Genomic DNA, 20,789 nt, shown 5'->3' with positions numbered 1-20,789 from the left:
TTAGGAAAGTGGGGGCTCGGGTCAATCTGTGCTTTTGAAAACACTATTGGTTGGGTTTAGGGTAGGAGGAGGATGGGTCAGTCAATCGGTCGGTCAGTCAGTCAGTCTGGATAGATGGAACGGCAGGCACAAATGGCAGTCGCAAGAGTAACTTAAGATCTCAGAAACTGTACACAGTGGCCTCTGGTGGATTTGCAAATACAAAAACTGCAAAAAAAAATAAAAATTGTACGTCCTGTGACGTATCTGATGCTCTCCAGAAATTTATATAGCAGTGCATTTTCAGAATAAGCCTGGGTTAAATGCATCAATGCAAACGTAGAATCAGTATTGGGTTTAACTAGTAACTGTAATTACTTACTGAAAGAGCAAAGTGTGCACTGAGTGTGTAGCACTGTCCCCACACAGCAAGAAGGTCGCTATTTCGAGCCTCGGCTGGGTCAGTTGGCATTTCTTTGTGGAGTTTGCATGTTCTCCCTGTGTTCATGTGGGTTTCCTACGGGTGCTCCGGTTTCCCCCCACAAGTCCAAAGACATGCGCTATAGGTGGATTGGCCAAGCTTAATTGTCTATAGTGTGTGTGTGTGTGTGTGTGTGAATGAGTGTGTATGGATGTTTCACAGAGATGGGTTGCATCATGAAGGGCATCCGCTGCCTAAAACAAATGCTGGATAAGTTGGCGGTTCATTCCACTGTGGCAACCCCAGATTAATAAAGGGACTAAGCCGAAACGAAAATGAATTAATTAATTTATAAGCAATTACTTACTTATATTTCACTTGCGTTAATTACTTTAATTCAACACTCCACTTTAAAGAAGAGAATTAATTCTATTGTGCATTCACTCATTATCTTTCGGCTTAGTCCCTTATTTTTCAGGGGTCGCCACAGCAGAATGAACCGCCAACTAATCTAGACCTTCTTGCTAGGAGGTGACAGCGCTACCCACTGAGCCACCCTATAAGAGAACATGTGTTAGTGTTTTTGATTAATAATTTGATTTTGATACATGTTTGTGGTGCTTTGGTAAACGAAGTGTATTGAGGGAGTGTGTAATTGTAATTTGAAAAGAGTTTTAAGTGTGTGATTTTGAGCATGACTCTTTTTATTTATTTTCGGCTGTGTGTTTTTAAGTGTGTAAAGAGTCTGGCATGAAAAAGAAATGTTTAAAAATGTCAAATCGATCATAAAAACCTGATATTTTCAGCTCCAGTTGTTTGCATGTTGTCAAAAACACGCCCACACCCGGGAGAATCTCATGAATATTTATGAAGCACCACTCAGCTGAACCAATCGTGTTTCAGGACATACCTGTAAGATCGCACACGTTTATTTTGATGGACAGAAAAATTCAAAGAGCTTGGAGAGTGATCCTACTTCACAAAATCGTCTGTATCTTCTGCATGTAAGTTTAATACTACTACCCTTTCGGTTGTTTGTGTAAATGGAGGGATATTTGTGTGTGTGAGCGTGATTTAAATGCCCGTCTGCTTCTGAAGCTGTCAGTCTCCGTTTAAGGATCATGTCAAAATAACACGGTCAACTAAACACCGTGATAAAACATTATTTTTACCCTCTTAAATGTGTTCGTACTCTAATAGCAGGCTGACTTGATCATTTCACCAATTATACCTCTAAACAAAGTCCCCAAAACGAAAATAAAGTAAGAGTTGACTTTCCAGTTCAACAGGAAGGAAAGCTCCAGCATTCTGATCTAACTACTAATTCTTTAAACAAGGAAATATACAGAATTATAAAAGAGAATTAACAACAAAAGGTAAATACATTTAACTCATATTAAGCCTATTAATTATGTACATTTAGTGTTTTTTCAGCAGTTGAGATGTCTTAAGAGCCTTAAAATACTCTTTATTAAAGTCAGGGAATCTTAAAAATCTTTAGATCACTGTAAAATACATTGGAGTTTGGTACAGTCCGCATCCATTTTGTGTTGTGAATGCGGCACTTTCCAAATAACATTGGGATTTTAGTTATTTTGTCCAATTCTGATAATCTAGAGTTACAATACATAAATCAAACCAATTTATCACTGATGTAACAACTGTCACCGGGAGTTTTTCAGTTTTTAATTAAATATAAATATACAAATAAATAAATAAAAATCTTGAGAATCTGTATGTAAAAAATGTATATATATATATATATAGACCAATTACCATGTTTGTAACCATTCAGGATGCGCGCGCAGGGAGGTGGCAGAAAGCAACCGGGAGCCCCAGCATTTACAGCAAGGGAATGACATCAGATGCGGTGCAGAGTTTGTTGTTGTCTTAGAAACAAGATATATTGATTACATATTATATTTATTATTTACATAATGCTTACAGCATATTATAACAGCTCGTCACTCAGTGACAAGCACAGTGATTCAGCAAAATTAACGTTAAAGTGAGCGGCGTTCATCTGACAGGTCCATTTGCGATAGCACCCACCCATGAATATTGGATAAGACGAAGTGACCGAGCATCCAGCCCCAAATATACAATCTCAATGAAGCTCCGAGTGATTTTACAAGAGAGAAGTTAACGGTCTACAAGTCTTTGGATGCCAACAATGTTGTTCTTTGAGGTCATGTGCAATAAATATTGCTCCATGATGACCAGATTCAAGAGCTAAACACCGAGATTCCGCCTAGCCAAAGACAAGAAAACAAGACGGAGCTAACGTTATACAAGGCCTGGGTAATTAATCACCAACACGCAAAACAACTGCATTCTGACAGGGAACTTCACCTGTACATCAGGGTATGTGAACCTACACATAGAGGTAAAGTTGGTTTTCTATTCGCACATTCAGACTTTCTCCTTAATAATATAATTTCATATAAATATTATTTGCTAACTCTATATAGCGAAATCATATTAGCAAGAGCCAATGACTATCAAACAACATTGTTCACTGTCAAATAAACAGTGTTAATGTTGTTTTCAAGTCACACTCACAGGTTATTTCAGACCGAATATTCAAAGTGCCGTGGTAAACAATATAGGGAGTTTGTCACAAGTTGTCACTGAATGAATGTGTGAATATAAAACTAAGTTTACCTTAATAAACGTAACTTTCACGTTTCATTCTTAGCATTCAGCGTCAGCAGTTTAATTCACCATAAGTAACTGTTTTTGCTGAAATCATTTCTGCAATCAAAAACGAGTGATGAGTGTGATTCAGCATAGCGTGAACTGACCTGATATGACATGAGAACTGCAGAGTCCAGCATTTCTAATTAGCTCCTCACTTCATTCAGCTCCCATTTAGCCAAAGACATCTGCAGTCGGTATTAAAGCAGTGTGTGGTGGATGGTTAAAGTTAAGTTTTCCATTTTTGGACTCGAATTCGGCATCCTACCGCAAAACACGACATCTTTCCCATTGCAGCCTGTCTGTTTTTTGCAACCGGGGACCCGTGTGAAGTCATGTGTGACGTAGGTTGGTAATTGGTCTATATAATTAGCCCCCCTAATTTTTCCCCCAATTTCTGTTTAATGGAGAGCAGATTTTTTCAACACATATCTAAACATAATAGTTTTAATAACTGAATAATTTTATCTTTGCCATGATGACAGTAAATAATATTAGACTAGATATTCTTCAAGACACTTCTACACAGCTTAAAGTGGCATTTAAAGGCTTAACTAGGTTAATTAGGTTAACTAGGCAGGTTAGGGTAATTAGGAAAGTTATTGTATAACAATGGTTTGTTCTGTAGACTATCAAAAAAATATAGCTTAAAGGGGCTAATAATATTGACATTTTTTTGTTATTAAAAACTGCTTTTATTCTAGGCAAAATAAAACAAATAAGACTTTCTCCAGAAGAAAATATCATCAGACATACTGTAAAAATGTCCTTGCTCTGTTAAACATCATTTGGGAAATATTTAAAAAAGAAGAAAAACTTAAAGGGGGCGCTAATAAATAATTCTGACTTCAATATATATAATCTTTACAATAAGGTTTCATTAGTTACTGTATTTACTAACAATAATTATGACAATACTTTTACAGCATTTATTAATCATAGTTCAACATTTACAAATGCATTATTGACATCCAAATTTATTGTTAACATTATGCACCGCAAGTTAACAAACTAACAATAAGCAAATGGATTTTCATGAACTAATGTTGACAAACACGATCAAATACTTTAATAAATGTATTGCTCATTGTTTGTTCATGTTACTAGATATATTAACTAATACTATAAACATAAAAAATGCTGGGTTCCACATAATTTTTCATGTTCTCCCAACACCAATCAATTAAGTTAACTTAACAATGACACACAATGTATGTGAAAAGAACATAAAACAACTAAGTTGTCCCAATGAAATATCAAGAATTGAGTTGTTTCAGCTCATTTTAAATAATTAGTTTGAACAAACAATATATATATGAGCAATATCACACGAGTAGCAGTGTGATATGGCTATATATCAGCACTGGTGGGAGGCGTGCGATGGCTGCAGGGCCATCTGTTGTTATACAACAGTTTGACGACATAATTGTGTATATAAAAACAAAATCAAACATGGAGAGTCTCAAAAACCCTTTTGTACGAGGAACTGTAGTGTCTGCTTTTTGCTGGCTGTATGTGTGCGGAGTAATACACAAATGGTAAAGAGGCTGTCGGAGTTCTGATATTGCAGAATATCGCACGGCTATCAGCCAATCAGATTTGAGAACCAGACAGAACTGTTGAATATATATATATATATATGTGTGTGTGTGTGTGTATACACACACACACACACACACACACACACACACACACACACACACACACACACACACACACACACACACACACATTTGAAGTCAGAATTATTAGACCCCTGTATGATGTTTAACAGAGCAAGCAAATATTCAAAGTATGTCAGATAATATTTATTCTTTTGGAGAAAGTATTATTTGTTTTATTTCAGTTAGAATAAAAGCAGATTTAAATTTTTTAAAAGCTATTTTAATGTCAATATTATTAGCCCCTTCAAGCTTTATTTGTTTCGATGGTCTACAGCAGTGGTTCTCAAAGTGGGGTCGCGGGGCAATGAAGGGGGGTCGCCTGGTGATTTCCAAAAATCTTTTTTTTTTTTTTAAACCATAAGAATTAACATATTTTATCCATAACTATACTGAAAATAAAAATAGTCGTTTATAGTTACTATATACTTTATAGTGACTAAAGTAGCTTATGTTAACTAGTTCTATTGGATTGCGACCCCAGGGGTAATTACATTATATTAAAGGCAGCAATAGCGTCAGATGCATTTTGATTTTATAACATCAGGTTATACTTTCTGGCACATTTTAAGCACTGACACAAATTTAATTGGTGTGTCTGCGTCATTGCATGCAAGGTTTCTGTATTTATAACCACCTCAGAGGATATTGTGGTGTTTTAGCAAGTGCTTGTTTGTGAACTCATCGTTGATTGATATACAGTGTAATGTTTTTAATCTCAGTATATTGTCATCTCCAGGTCCTGGTCAGCTGCTAATTGTTTCCTCAAAGCTCTGCTAATGTTTGCATTGGTGTTTTAGCTGCAGTATGGCAGAGGAGCGAGTAAAGGACTCTCTCTCAGGGAAGCACAGGTAATCACTCTTTTTACAGCATTATTTAAACACTTCCCTCAAAGAACAGTCTAGAAGCAATGCACTAATGATTTGTTGTTATTGCATGATCGACTGATAAACAAAGCTTCAGATTACAACTTTCATTTAGAGCATTCTAGTTTACAAACCGGTTGGATGTGCTGTCATACTTACCAGAGCTAAATATGTGTGTAATGTGTCGTGCTCAAACTCTGTACAACAGATCAGATGAAGCTCAGTCTGACTGAAACATAAGCTTTTCTCTCAGACACCACATGTAAACTACACACTCTTACACACTGGGGAGATAAATTACAACGTGTGATTACATAATTATTACTACTTATAATTGCAATACTGCTATTAAAAGGTTGAACTAAAGGACATCCCCAAATATATGAGTTTACTGGGTTACTTTTAGTAGAAATCTCACAGAAAGAGCAAGATATATCAGCGTCACAGCGTTCACTGAACAATGATCTGAGCAGGCTACATAACAAGGCTTTAGAGTTAAATGTGTTTGTCGGTGAAGTTATAATAGAAGAGGAAAAGCAGCATCTGTTTACCCATGATGCATCTGTAGTAGACCTGATCAGCCAGACCTTGACCTTGAAGATTTAGTTTGTGCTAAATTAAACTAAACTCATCGATTTGGCTTATAAAACTCTTTTGAACAGGAATGATGTATTTCCAGCAGTTCATTCCTCTGGTTTCTTTGTGTCATCAGTGTGAGATCAGGTTCATGTGTGTCCCGCTCTGTGTCTCTGAAGAGTGACGAGTCAAGGAAGGGTTTACCTCCAGAGTTCAGTGAGCAACCACCATCATCCAACAGAAGGTACTTATTCACCTTATTCTCCGCAGACGAGTGGGCGCTGCCATTTGAATCTTTTTGGCACGAGACTTCCGGTCTCATTCACTTCCATGCATTTTTTGACGTTAAAAACTGCTCGTTGCGCTGCTTGACGTTGCAATTTGATATTTTCTTATTATATTATTCTACTTGGTCTGTATTGTCATGCAAACATTTGTTTGTAGAGCAAGTAGTTTGACCGTTTTTTGCCGTTTATTATTCCTAGTCATTTCTCCCATAGGCGACTGAAACGGAAGTTCTAAGACAATCACGAAAACAGGCGCACTTCCGCATTTTAGAATAAGGTCAATAGTCCAAAGAGACCAAAGACCTGTAACATGGCTCTTTGTTTTTTAGGAAAAGCATTCTAATTTGTTTTTGTTTAATAATATTTTTTATTTAGCATGTAGAGGATTTTTGTTGCAATAAGGTGAGGTAGTGGCGCAGTAGGTAGTGCTGTCGCCTCACAGCAGGAAGGTTTCTGGGTCGCTGGTTCGAACCTAGGCTCAGTTGGTGTTTCTGTGTGGAGTTTGCATGTTCTCCCTGCCTTCGCGTGGGTTTCCTCAGGGTGCTCCGGTTTCCCCTACAGTCCAAAGACATGCGGTACAGATGAATTGGGTAGGCTAAATTGTCCATAGTGTATGAGTGGGTGTGTGAATGTGTGTGTGTGGGTGTTTCCCAGAGATGGGTTGCGGCTGGAAGGGCATCCGCTGCGTAAAAACTTGCTGGATAAGTTGGCGGTTCATTCCGCTGTGACGGCCCCGGATTAATAAAGGGACTAAGCCGACAAGAAAATGAATGAATGAATGTTGCAATAATTAATATCCATTTCGACATCATTAAAAACAATGGAATTTATTATTATTAATTATTATTATGAGTCAGGGACTACGATTAAGGGATATTATTATTATTATATATGTTTTTTATTATTATTAATAATACAGTATTTATAGATAGAATAGATACTGCAATAAATGCAGTCGATTGCCGTTTTGGGGGGTACATTAGCACCATCTGCTTATAAAAAAGGGAAAATGATGTCTTTTGATATGGTGTAACTTTTGTGCCTATGCAGGTCTTTACCGAGCAGCTTGCTGTTTTCAGACAATTATGTTGGCACGGTGGCTTAGTGGTTGGCACTGTTGCCTCACGGCAAGAAGGTCGCTGGTTTGAGCCCCGGCTGGGCCAGTTGGCATTTCTGTGTGGAGTTTGCATGCTCTCCCCATATTGGCGTGTTTCCTCCGGGTGCTCAGGTTTCCCCCACAGTTTAAACACATGCGCTATAGGTGAACTGAATAAGCTTAATTGGTTGTGGATGTTTCCCAATTCTGGGTTGCTGAAGGGACTAAGCCAAAGAAAAACGAATTAATATAGTGTTTAATCTAGTTCAGCAAAATCACACAAGCAACAACTTCAATATCACACAAGTGCTGCTTTTGTTCTGAGCTGAATTAACATTCAGTCTGAAAAACATCAACAATCAAAAATAAAAGTCCAGCAATTCCCAGTTCACATGGACTTTAACACAATACGGACTTTTGGGGTTGATTCACATCTAAATTGAATTTGTAGTAGAGCAATGGTCTGATGGCACAAGTGACAAATGCACCCAATATCCAGAGAGTCTTTCACATCTGTCATTTTTATTTTGAGATCTATATAACATTTAAAATAATTTGTCGAACTTTAGATTTCTTTTATCTCAAAGGGAAGTTTATTCATAAACTAATTTCGAGAGGATCACATGCTTATGATTGCTTGCAGCTGGAAATGCATTATCCAATTTACAATGCACCAATCAGAGGATTCCTAAGCTACTACAAATACCCTAGATCAGGGGTCACCAATCCTGGTCCTGGAGGGCCGGTGTCCCTGCAGGGTTCAGCTCCAACTTGCCTCAACACACTTGCCTGGATGTTTCAAGTATACCAAGTAAGACCTTGATTAGCTTGTTCAGGTGTGTTTGATTAGAGTTGGAGCTAAAGTCTGCTTGACACCGGCCCTCCAGGAACAAGTTTGGTGACCACTGCCCTAGATTATGTATCACAGCTATCTTTGTTTTGAAGAATCCCCCCTTCCACCCCTACTCCTCCTCCTTCCTAGATGTATGGCACGGTGGACCAGTGCTTAGCAAAACATCTCTGATTCCAGTCTTTACCAAACCAGCTGATGTTTTTGTGCGGAGTTTTTATGTTCTCCTCGTGCTCATGTGGGTTTCCCCCGGGTCCCCCAGTTTCCTCCCACCATCCAAAAACATGCAACCTAAGTTTATTGACCAAATCAACACCATAGACATGCTCCTACCAAGTACTTATCTTTAAAGAGCAACTACTGTCTGCTCTTCAGCCACCATGACAGGATTTCTCGAGATCTACCTGAGCTCAAACTCCCCTCTCGCCTTGTAAGGGGAGGGAGCCCCAGGCTCGAGGATCTTATGAGCTTAGGGCTCTCTTCTGGGACATCATGCTAAAATAGCTTTATAATCAATCATCAGCTAAGTGTGAAATCTTGAAATGTATTATTTCAGTAGTATTATTTGTTCACAGTGTTGAATATGAGTTATCAGATTCAGTTGACAAGACTCACTGCAACCGCAAGAGTTTCACAGACCATCTCCTGAGGATCTTTCAGGTGGGAAAAACATATTTTGATTCATATTTACATTTAACAATTACAGTTCACTTGTAGTTTTACTAATTAATTTATTTTTCTTTTAAGATCCAACAAGTTATTTGTTATTTCCTTCAATTGTAGGATCTTGAGAGCAAAATCTTCAAAGTTTTGAAGAATGAACTTGAGAGGTTTAGGCAAATCTTACAAGGAGAAAATACACAAGACTTTGTGAAGGGCTCTAATGAGAACCAAAGTAGTATCACTAAATCGGCTCTTGATCTCACACTCTTGTTCTTGAGAGAGATGAAGCAAGATGAAGTTGCTGATACTCTCGAAAGTAAGATAATTATGGCCATCTGTTCGACTGTCACTTAAAAAAATAGCTATAAAAGGGAAGACTAAAACTATCTTTTCTTTGCATCGTGGTTTTAGATGAGCTGCTCTTCATTAATCGGTTAAAAAGTAGCCTGAAGAAAACCTACCAAAGTGTGTCTGAAGGAATTGCACAGCAAGGAGACTCCACACTTCTGAATAACATCTACACAGATCTCTATATCACTCAGGGTGCGAATGAACAGGTCAACACTGAACATGAGATCAGACAGATTGAAGCTGCTTCCAGATGTCACAAATCACTAGAGATACAGGTTGAATGTAAACATTTGTTTGAGGCACCTGAACAAGACAAGCAGATCAGAACAGTCCTGACAAAAGGAGTTGCTGGCATCGGGAAATCAGTCTCTGTGCAAAAGTTTGTTGTGGATTGGGCTGAAGGAAAAGCAAATCAAGACATCAGCTTAATATTTCCTCTTCCATTCAGAGAGATGAACTTAAAGGAGAAAGAAAAACAAAGTTTAAAAGACCTCATAACTCAGTTATTCCCAGAGGTCAAAGGACTGAACCTTACAAGAAGGACACGAAACAAAGTCCTCTTCATCCTTGATGGATTGGATGAATGTCGTCTTCCTCTGAACTTTGCTGGTAATGAGACATGTCATGATGTTTCGGCACCAGCCTATCTGGATGTTCTCCTGACGAACCTCATCAAGGGAAATCTGCTTCCTTCTGCCCTCATCTGGATCACCAGCAGACCAGCAGCTGCCAGTAAGATTCCCGCAGACTGTATTGACAGGCTGACAGAGATACGAGGATTCAATGATGCCCAAAAGGAGGAGTACTTCAGAAAGAGACTCGCAGATCAAAATCTGGCAATGGAAATCATTGAGCACATTAAACAGTCAAAGAGTCTCCATATTATGTGCCACATCCCAGTCTTCTGCTGGATTTCAGCCACTGTTCTCCAGAATGTGTTGAAGGAGACTAAAGTGAAACACAAGGCTTGTGCTAAAACACTGCAGGAATCTCCCAAGACTCTGACACAGATGTACACACACTTTCTCCGCTTTCAGATGCAGCAAAGCAGGCAAAAGTATGATGGAAAAAACACTGATGGTGTTTCCTGGGATCAAAACTTCATCCTTTCCCTGGGGAAACTGGCCTACCAGCAGCTGGAAAGAAACAATGTGATCTTCTATGAGAGCGATCTGAAAGACTGTGGCATTGACGTCTATAAGGCATCGGTGTACTCAGGCATGTGTACCCAGATCTTTAAGCAGGAGACAGGAATCATCCTTGGTAACTTGTACTGCTTTCTTCACTTGAGCATTCAAGAGTTCATCGCAGCCCTTTATGGACACTTGTATCTAGACATCAAAAAGAAATCTGTGTTTACTGGACAGAAGCACAAAAATAAAGGCATGACTCATTTGCTCAAGACTGCGGTTGACAAAGCTCTGGAAAGTGACAATGGACATCTGGATCTGTACCTTCGCTTCCTTCTTGGTTTATCGCTTCAGACCAATCGACAACTCCTACGAGGCCTGTTGACACAGCAGGACAAAAGTGACCAGAGCAAAGAGGAAATAGTTGTGTACATCAAGCAGAAACTTGAAGAAAATCTTTCTCCAGAGAGAGCCATCAATCTGCTCTACTGTCTGAATGAACTGAACGACCACTCTCTGATGAAAGAGATTCAGTCCCACCTTAGAGATGGAAGTCTCTCTTCTGCTGACCTTTCACCTGCCCAGTGGTCTGCTTTGACCTTTGTGTTGTTGACATCCGAGGAAGAGCTGGATGAGTTTGATCTTCAGAAATTCAAGAAATCAGACGAGTGTCTCATTAGACTATCGGCAGTCATCAAATCCTCCAAAAGAGCTCTGTAAGTCAAGCTTCTTTTTGCTTTCATCAAAAAAATAAAATAAAATAGACATTTGCCAAAGTGTACATAGCCATTAATCCAAAGTATAGTGATAATGAACATGCACAATATTGGTATTGTGGACACTTCAAAATACTGTCAATAATTATTTCATATTTTTTAGCGTTTTTACGAATATTCAGATTGTTGTGTTTGCAGCGGTTGTTCTTAATAGGGGATTTATTAACATTTTCTTGTTAATCTTGTCAGGGCGCTGGAACTTTTGGTATTATTCTTAATTATTCTAGTTTTGGTGGCAGAGTCCAGACACTCATTTTGTTTTGTCATGAATGTAGTGCTTAAGACATGCGCTCGCTTCTCCTGTCTTCGTATTTTTCTCTATGTTGAGCGTGGGGTCTTGATGAGCTCGAGCTACACGCTCTCTTGTCTTTGTAAGGGGGCATGCAATCTCAGCCAAGCTCAGGTCATGTGCTCTCTTGTCCTTGTGTTCAGTTGCCTTGTTAGCCTTGTCTAGTTTTTTATTAACGTTTCTCCCCTCTGGTTTTGTTTTCCTTTTGTTCTTTTTAAAATAAAGACCTCCTTACTGTGTTTGAGTTCTTGCACCTTCCCCTTCTGCAACCTCGACAGAATGATCTGGCCAATAAAAGAGGAATTAGCCAAAGAGATGGCTAGCCTCCTCTTTCCATCTCTTTTTCTCATGGCTCCTTCAAACACCAGATGCTTCAGACTATCCAGGAAGTCTACCTACAACAGGGAGGTGCTGACATCAGCAATGGTATCTGGATGCAGCCTTTATGATGCAAGCTGAGATTGCATTACTCAGCGATGCAATGTCAGACACAATGCACTCAAATGGAGCGAGTGACGTCACGTTGACTGGTAGGGTTAGGGATGGGGTTACGTGAGCCCATTAAAAAGCATTGGATGCAGCGCAGATTGCACTGCACCAGGTCTGCATCCCCACCCCTCTTGACATCAGGGACTTTGTCTGATTTGCTGTAGTGGATGGCCTGGTGTATGAGGATAACATGGACCTCAAAGAGGCTTTGCACATCTGCCTCACAAAGCCCCTCAGTTCCGTGGAGATGCTCGGACCAGCTTGCCAACTTCTGCAACTAAGCTTGCCATATCCATCTGCAGTCAGTGAGGGTCTCAGTCCTCCAATGACCTGAAAATGGCAAAGGAAAAGGAAGAATGAACCTGCCTCGACTGTCATCCTGACTGCAGCACCATTCACTGATGTCCCTGTTAAAAACACTGCAGCACTCTTTGAGACAATGAAGTGAACTGTAGTGTCCAAAGAGTTGGTCCGCATCCTGCCTGATTCCCTGCCCTGCCGGCACCACCAAAGCTCTTCACCTGGTTGGCCCTGCCATTTCCTCAAACGCCTCCAGCCCACATCTTTCCTGCCCTTATCAAGTTCCAAGCCTAGCTTGCCCCTTTCAAGCCTTATTTCCTTGCCTGCTTTTGCTTACCCTCCCTGGATCACCCTACCAGTTGCGTGGTGCGTCCTTGTTTCTTCCTGGCCTATCCAACCAGCTCAACCCTGGTCCCCAGTCAGGGTTCCTGACACACTCGACTGACTCTAAACTGTCCTACCTACCCTGGACAGTTTCTCTGGATCCTCCCTAGTCCCCTATTCTAAATACCCTACTGTTTTCCCCTGCCTGCCAATAAGGTTACCAGATTCCCCCAGACCCTCACTGGGCGCAATCCTCCCATCCATCCTTCTTTGTTTTGCTGGTCCTGGCTTGGTTTCCTTCTACCTTCACTTTATGGTTTCTTGACTGTTTCCTTTTTTGTCTTGTGTCGTCTGTCTTTGTGTGAGGGGGTGTTTCTTGTCTATTCTGTGTTTTGTACCTTGCTGGCTGTTCTACTTGAGGACAACAGGAGGTGAGGCTGTGCACTCATTTATCCTGTAAATTCTGTATTGAGGAAAGTTCTGGGTAAGCTTAAGCGGCGCACTCTCTTGTTTCTTGTCTTTGTAGCAGATGCACAATCTTGGGCAAGCTCACTCTTGGGCTAATGTTCACATTGGCTGCATGGTTCTGTCTGATGTGAGCGAATGCCTTTTGTTTTAGTCTTTTTGTTCCATGTGCTCTTCTGTCTAGGATGAAATCGACTACAGAGAATTTGTAAATCGGTTCTAGAGTGCTAATAAAGAAGGATTATTATTATTACCAGTAAACACAGTTAAGAAAAACACAACCAAACTATAAAACTTATCAAGTAAACACATGAATATAGTTTTTTGTTCTCTACACAGGCTACAATGCTGTAATCTCACTGCTCAGTCTTGTGAGAGTCTGTCTTCAGCTCTACAATCCTCAAACTGTGTTCTGAGAGAGCTGGAGCTGAGTAACAATGACCTGCAGGATTCAGGAGTGAAGCTTCTCTCTTGTGGACTGAGGAGTTTAAACTGTCCACTGGAGATACTGAGGTCTGAGTTCAGAGTACTTTAATTGTTATTTTCATTAAGTTAATTATTAAAGTTACACTATTCATTTGTGTTATGATCTTCTTGTTCAGATTGGTCATGTGCAATCATAACCAAACTATAAAACCTACCAAATGAACACATGCACATTGTTGTGTTTTCTCTACACAGGCTGCAGTGCTGTAATCTCACTGCTCAGTCTTGTGAGAGTTTGTCTTTAGCTCTACAATCCTCAACCTGTGTCTTAAGAGAGCTGGACCTGAGTAACAATGACCTGCAGGATTCAGGAGTGAAGCTTATTTCTAATGGACTGAAGAGTTGTAAACTGGAAATTCTGAGGTAAATGTTTTAATACAAAAAATAAAACATTTGAAGTGATGTGTATATTTTACAAACTTATGTTTCTACTAAGGTTAAAATTGGCAAATGTATTTTGTTTGTATTATTTGACAGGATTTAAGTCCAGTTGGATATTATTGGATCTTAATCTGGAAATAAAGGATAAAATACATAAAAAATATTAAAGTGTTAATGATAAAAAAGCCCTAACCCTAATGATGCAATCTTCAAGTGCAGTCACTAAGTAATCAGGGGATTACATAAGGCACACTTGTGAGATACCACATCAGACTTAAGCTGCGGCCACAATGGACTTTTCTCCCCATAGACTTCCATTCATACGCATGTGAATGCGTCAGACCGGAAATGCAAGGTCGTGCGTCAAGTTTTCGCAGGTCGTTTGGAAAGTTCAAGCATGGTGAACTCTGACCTGAAATCGCATCACTTGACTGCGTGATAGGAATTTAAAATATGGAACAAATGCTTGCTTTTTTAAATATCTAATCATTTAATCCCACCCCTTTTCACAGTGCAGAACGACAGAATTTTGCTAGCTCAAACTCTAGTGTGACCGAAGCTTTAATTTCAGAGCCTTTCACATCTCAGAAGAGATCACAACTGCTACTGAGTTCCTGACCTCCAGAGTTCTAGTGTTTCTCTGTCTGACAGAGTGTGTAAAGATTTATTAAGTGAAAATTGAGTTGGGTCTTCCATCCAGTCTAACCATCATTCCAGCAAGAACATCTGCAGTGCACCCTCTCTGGGTGTGAACTCTAAACTGTTGCCAGTCTGGGAGATGCTGCCTTCCATCTTGCAAAGTTGACGCAATACGCCACAGGCTCCTAGTGTGCCAGAGAAAGAGCTCCTTTCTCACATGCCTCCAGCCTCTTTGTGGGATTCTGGGAGCAAAGTAAGGTGCAGTCAGCGTCAGCCTGTTTAGTCATAACTGCCCCTGTCTTGCGCAAGGAGGTTGCTGTCCTCTTGGCAAAGGATGCAATCAAGCTGGCCCCTTTAAAATGCTACATGACATTCACATTCTGGTCAAGCTCACCTGTGCAGCCAAACAGACTCTCAAGGCAGTTCATGCTCTTGGGAGAACAGAGACTCTACTTTTGTGTGGTCCAGCTAATATGTAGCCCTGGTGGGACCCATTGGGACCTGGAGGTGTTTTCAGTCAATGAATCATGCTTGATATTCAGGCTGGGCTACTCACAATTGTCCTGAGAACACTGGCTTTTCATGTGGCCAAGGTTCCTACGACTCCCTTTAGAGACCAGGAAATGAACCTACAAGTGCTGCCTTTGCAGGAGGCATACCTATACCTTTTATTGCTGTGTCCCATTTATGCATTGCACATTTATATGAACCACACACAGAGCATACTCTGAGGGTGCTTTTACACCTAGACTTTTGTGTAGTGAGAAAGCGATATGATCCGATAGAATTATGAGCAGGGTGGGAGGTCATTCCAGACATCCCAAGTCTCCTGCAAGTTCCAGGAGTCTTCCGCAAATATACAGAGACTCCCGGATGCCTGCAAACAAGTGATAATCTCCCCAAAATCGCGCGTCTCCCTCCCGGTCCTCAAATACTTCGTGCACCCTTCTCACCCCTCCCCACCGCATCCCTCCTTGCTCTTCAGACACGTTGCGAGCACCTTGTCAAACACCACCAAACCCCCCGGTCTTCACATAAGTCACCCCCTTGTCTTTACATCGCTTATATTATCATATTGATCATGGTCATAATGACGCATGACAGCTGAGTGGGACTCTGCAAAATAAGCCGTGAGGAGTTTACTCACACGTGACTTGTTTTAGCTGTTTTGGTGCGTTTAGAAACTTTGCTGTGTGAAAGCGAACAGCACCAAGAGCAAAGAGCAACAATGTAACAATTTAATCCCTGATTCGATGAATCGACCTTCATTTCAATCGACAAATGAATCGATTCACAGGTGTGAAGGCACCCTGAGTAGCCTTACATCTGTTGTGGTGGTTGGCTAAAGTGAAGTGCCATATCCGAACAGACGTTAGTCCACTGGACTGTGGATGCTCTCACCCTTACATACCAAAGTAAAGGTGAGCCATGTCAGGAGACAGGTGGTTGATCCATTGCATTGTGTAATATGCCCGCTTGGTCAACCCACATTCTGGGGATCAGTGTCCCTTTCAGTGTCCCAGTCAGCCATGGTGTTACCCCTCTATAGGTAAACCCATGTCTTCCCTACCAGCTAAACATCCCTACCAGCAAACCATCTTACTCATATGTACTCTTAGTCTTATTCCGACATAATATCTTCATTCCCGCCGTTGGGGTATGAGGGTTACATCCAGGGCTGGAGTGGGAATCCTTTTCATCCCTGGAGTTTCAAGCCTTAGACTGGTCCACCTCAGTTCACAACTGACTATATTGAAATAAGGTCATTTCTAAGTCAGTTTCTGATTACGCTATCACGTCTTTTTTTTTTTTTTTTGAGAATACAGCTGCTTTAGAACTTCATAATGTTCAATAACCCTAACAGTATTATATGTCTTAACAATAAAAATGAAAAAAATAAAAATTATTCAGATAAGGATCAAACCCTGGTCGGTGGCTTCGAAACCCAAGGTGCTAACCACTCAACCACAACAGTTATATGATCAGTTACCTGCTGGCTGCATCTTGCTTACGAGGCTGCGAGAAAATAGATAAAAAGAGTAGAGCTGCGGTAAAATATTGAATAAGAAGGCTGTGGTCAAGTAAATAAATACATTAATTTAAAAAGTGTGACTGCTGAGAGCAACAGATTCTGGAGCTAGGGACACCGGCCCTCGCGGCCAAAAAACGGACCGGCCTACCGGGAATTCTCCCGGTCCTCCCGATTAGCCAATCCGGGCCAAAACATTTTCACCACTGGTGTTCACATGAGCAGAATCTCAAGTGAGTGCTTTCATAACACAAAAAGATAATTGATTGTCAAACTCATGTCATGTGGCCTACTTGTGTTTTTAGATTGTCTGGCTGTATGGTGACAGAGACAGGCTGTGGTTTTCTGTCTTCAGCTTTGAGTTCAAACCCCACACACCTCAGAGAACTGGATCTGAGCTACAATCATCCAGGAGTTTCAGGAGTCAAGCTGCTCTGCCAAAAACTGGAGGATCCAAACTACACACTGGCCAAACTCAAGTATGTGGAGCATTCGGTTTCCTGTGAGGGTTTAAGAGTATAACAATCACTACCTTAAAGAGTAATGAATGGAAAAGGTGTATAAATTTTATTCATTTATTGTTTTTTACTTGGATTAGGTCCACTATAAAACAAAAGTACTCATCGCAATTCATTTGATATAAATGCATTTCTCATGAGAATAATTCTGCCTGCAGCCTTGCTGAAATAAAAGTGAGTTTTAGAGTTTACTGACTAAATGTGAATCTGTGTTTTCAGTGTTGATCACGCAGGAGCGAAGAGAATTACAGCAGGACCACGCAAATGTACGTCTACACACAGACAGACATAAAACTTTAAGGCTGATTTATACTTCTGCGTCAAACGCACACGTATGCTACGGCATTGATGCATAGCCCTACGCTATGCACCTCTCAAAAAAATTTAACTACTCGTCACAACGACGCGTAGTGTAAGCTCTGTGATTGGTCGGCTTGGTAGCGCTGACAAGTCTGGGCGGGACCGAGAGCCGCGCGAATGTCGCGACCCTGATGGAGCGATTGTTTGCAAGTGTGGAGTCCCGTAGAAGGAGCTCCGGATGGAAAGTTTTGTTTTGTGTTTACCTCATAGTTAAAGTTGTTGCACGTCCGCCGGTTCCTGCCTCAAAATGAGCGAGTTTGAGCCACTTGTTCATTCAGGAAGTGTTTAAGCCTGGTTTATACTTCTGCGTCAAGTGACCGGCATAACCTACGGCGCATGCAACGCGCGTAGCTGTGCGTCTATCAGGCCCGGATTGGCTAATCGGGAGGACCGGGAGAATTCCCGGTGGGCTGGTCTGTTATTTTGCCGCAGTGCCGCTCTTTTTATTAATTTTCTCGCTGCCCCGTGAGAAAAATGCAGCCTGCAGGTTAACTAACGTTAATGATGATGATGTAACTTAATGCAACTATCGACCCCAAACAGCGGCACCTTAGTAAATATAAGAAATCGAATAAAATGAATAATACACCTGGTCAATGAAAATCAGTAATAGTGCTATTGTGGTCCAGTGGTAAGCATGTTGCGTTTCAATGCTGCAGACCCGTGTTCGAATCTCACCTGAAAATGTATTTATTTTATTTTATTTTATTTTTTCTTTTATTTTATTTATTGTTAAGACATATAATACTGTTAGGGCTGTTGAACATTTGAATTTCTAAAGCAGCTGTTTTCTTGAAATAGACATGATAGTGTCACTAGAAACTGAATTGGAATCAGTCATGAACTGAGGTGGGCCGGTCTGGCTTGAAACTCCAGGGCTGAAAATGAGTCCCACTCCGGCCCTGGCATCTATGCTTCTGCGCGCTGTTACTGTTGGTCTGCATTAACACTTCCGAAACGCTAGTTGGCAGTGAGGTGTAAATGTTCCTCTGTGTCGAGTTTCTTCGCAGGTGTTTTGATTTTCCTGAACACTTCCTGAATGTACAAGTGGCTCAAACTCGCTCATTTTGAGGCAGGAACCGGCGGACGTGCAACAACTTTAACTATGAGGTAAACACAAAACAAAACTTTCCATCCGGAGCTCCTTCACAGGACTCCACACATGTAAACAATCGCTCCATCGGGGTCGCACCATTCGCGCGGCTCTCGGTCCCGCCCAGACTTGTTAGCGCTACCAAGCCGACCAATCAGAGAGCTTACGCTACGCTTCGTTGCAACATGTAGTTACATTTTTTTAAAAGGTACACATCAGCGACGCCGACGGCCACGGCGTAGGGCTATGCGTCAGCACCGTAGCATATGCCGGCGTTTGACGCAGAAGTATAAATCAGCCTTAGTGAGCGTTGTTGTGTAATAAATGTGCCTCTTCTTGTGTTCAGGGATCAGTCATCTCACACTGGACCCAAACACAGCAAACACTGAACTCAGTTTGTCTGCGGAGAACAGAGAAGCGACACGTGTGATAGAGAAACAGCCGTATCCTGATCACCCAGACAGATTCGATTATCATCCTCAGGTGTTGTGCAGAGAGAGTGTGTGTGGACCCTGTTACTGGGAGATTGACTGGAGTGGAGATGTTGGCGCGTGTATATCAGTGTCATATAAGAGCGTCAGCAGTAAGGGAAATGATGAGTTTGGCTGTAATGATCAGTCCTGGAGCTTGAGCTGCTATTCCTCCAGATTCTCATACGGACACAATAACAGATGGACTGATCTCCCAGTGAAGCCGATCAGCAGGAGGATAGGAGTGTATGTGGATCACCGTGCGGAAACTCTGAGATTCTACAACATCTGTGGAAACACCGTACACCTCGTCCACTCAGTCCGGACCACATTCACTCAGCCTCTTTATGCTGGGTTTAAGATTTATCCTGGATCGTCAGTGAAACTGTGCTGAAGACTGCGGAGAGATTTTACCCATAATCCTCTGCTCTGCAGCATCAGTGAGATGTACTGGAGTTTCTTCAACACACTAATCCAACAGCAGAACTTCAGAAATTGATCATGTAAATATAAAAACAAGTCTATAAAAATATAATCGCAGTCAGTTGTGCTGTATAGAAATGAAGGATTAATCAATAGATATTTACTAATTTAAAAGAAGTCGCAATTGCATTATTCTACAGTATTCTCTATTGTAATTAAAGGTGTAATTAAAATATTATTAAAGGTTGACATCCAGTGGTGGAATTAGGTTTTGCAGTTCAAATTTAAAACCCTTTTTCACCCAGTGCCTCCTCCGATGACTCCACACCAATGACTATAAAATATGGACGAAGCGTCAGCGCCATTTTCCATTGAACGCTTTGAAGGCAAAACACCTCGTGACAGGCACTAATTGTCGCAAAAGACTGCTGAAATTGGAGCCTGGGCATGCGCAGAAGGACTGCCTAATGGAGGCAAAGGACGAGCTGCGGAATCGAACTTCCAACCAAAAGCTTAACGTAAAATAAAACGGTTTCCCAGAGATGGGTTGTGGCTGGAAGGGCATCCGCTGTGTAAAAACTTGCTGGATAAGTTGGTGGTTCATTCCGCTGTGGCGACCCCGGATTAATAAAGGGACTTCGCCGACAAGAAAATGAATGAATGAATAATATACGGGTTTAAAACTGTGTGATGTAAGCTGTTATAATTTAATAAAAGCAATACATGTTGGACTGCAGAAATAAACGATCTTTCATTCACTCTAGCTTGAGTTGGACTAATAGGAGTACAAAAAACATTCTCTTATAACGAACGGGTTGTTGGTATTTCTTATCTTCATAGGGGTAGAAATAACAGTTGTAAAATATGAACGATAACATAAAAACAACACGTACATTTTTAGAAAGGTTTTTATATTTTATTAGCAATCAACAGAACCCAAAATATAGCCTACACACCATAGATAACGATTTACCATGCTGGAACAACCGTGCGTTTAGAAGATAAATACAGCAAGATTTTTAAATATCAACAGGATATTTACACATCCCAACCCTGCAATTCTTCAATTTGTACGAAAAACTTTGCCGCATTAATACATCAACTGACGTTTATCAGCTGCCACAACATCGCTTGTAATGTTTATTATTTTTTGCTTGTATTGTATTGTTC

At 40.7% G+C, this 20,789-nt stretch overlaps 1 protein-coding gene across 2 annotated transcripts; it reads left to right on the top strand.

The window, feature by feature from the left end:
- Nucleotides 1-1,339: 1,339 nt before the first annotated feature.
- On the top strand, nucleotides 1,340-20,382 carry si:ch73-50f9.4. Of its 2 annotated transcripts, XM_068214471.2 has the most exons (11): nucleotides 1,343-1,404; nucleotides 5,498-5,609; nucleotides 6,337-6,444; nucleotides 9,009-9,093; nucleotides 9,217-9,412; nucleotides 9,508-11,293; nucleotides 13,560-13,733; nucleotides 13,902-14,069; nucleotides 17,061-17,234; nucleotides 17,493-17,539; nucleotides 19,073-20,363. In XM_068214471.2, the coding sequence occupies exons 2-11, from the start codon at nucleotides 5,566-5,568 to the stop codon at nucleotides 19,588-19,590; spliced, it is 3,300 nt and encodes a 1,099-aa protein (XP_068070572.2). In that variant the 5' UTR covers nucleotides 1,343-1,404; nucleotides 5,498-5,565; the 3' UTR covers nucleotides 19,591-20,363.
- Nucleotides 20,383-20,789: the final 407 nt, after the last annotated feature.

This window comes from Danio rerio, chromosome 17 (genome assembly GCF_049306965.1).
Source record: "Danio rerio strain Tuebingen ecotype United States chromosome 17, GRCz12tu, whole genome shotgun sequence".
Lineage (NCBI taxonomy): Eukaryota > Metazoa > Chordata > Actinopteri > Cypriniformes > Danionidae > Danio > Danio rerio.
This window is presented reverse-complemented; position numbering and strand designations above follow the sequence as displayed.

Coding starts and splice junctions, on each gene's coding strand:
- si:ch73-50f9.4 (XM_068214471.2), top strand. CDS start 5,566: ATGGCAGAGGAGCGAGTAAAGGACTCTCTCTCAGGGAAGCACAG. Junction 9,413..9,507: donor AGTTGCTGATACTCTCGAAA/GTAAGATAATTA, acceptor TCGTGGTTTTAG/ATGAGCTGCTCTTCATTAAT. Junction 14,070..17,060: donor TGTAAACTGGAAATTCTGAG/GTAAATGTTTTA, acceptor TTGTGTTTTTAG/ATTGTCTGGCTGTATGGTGA.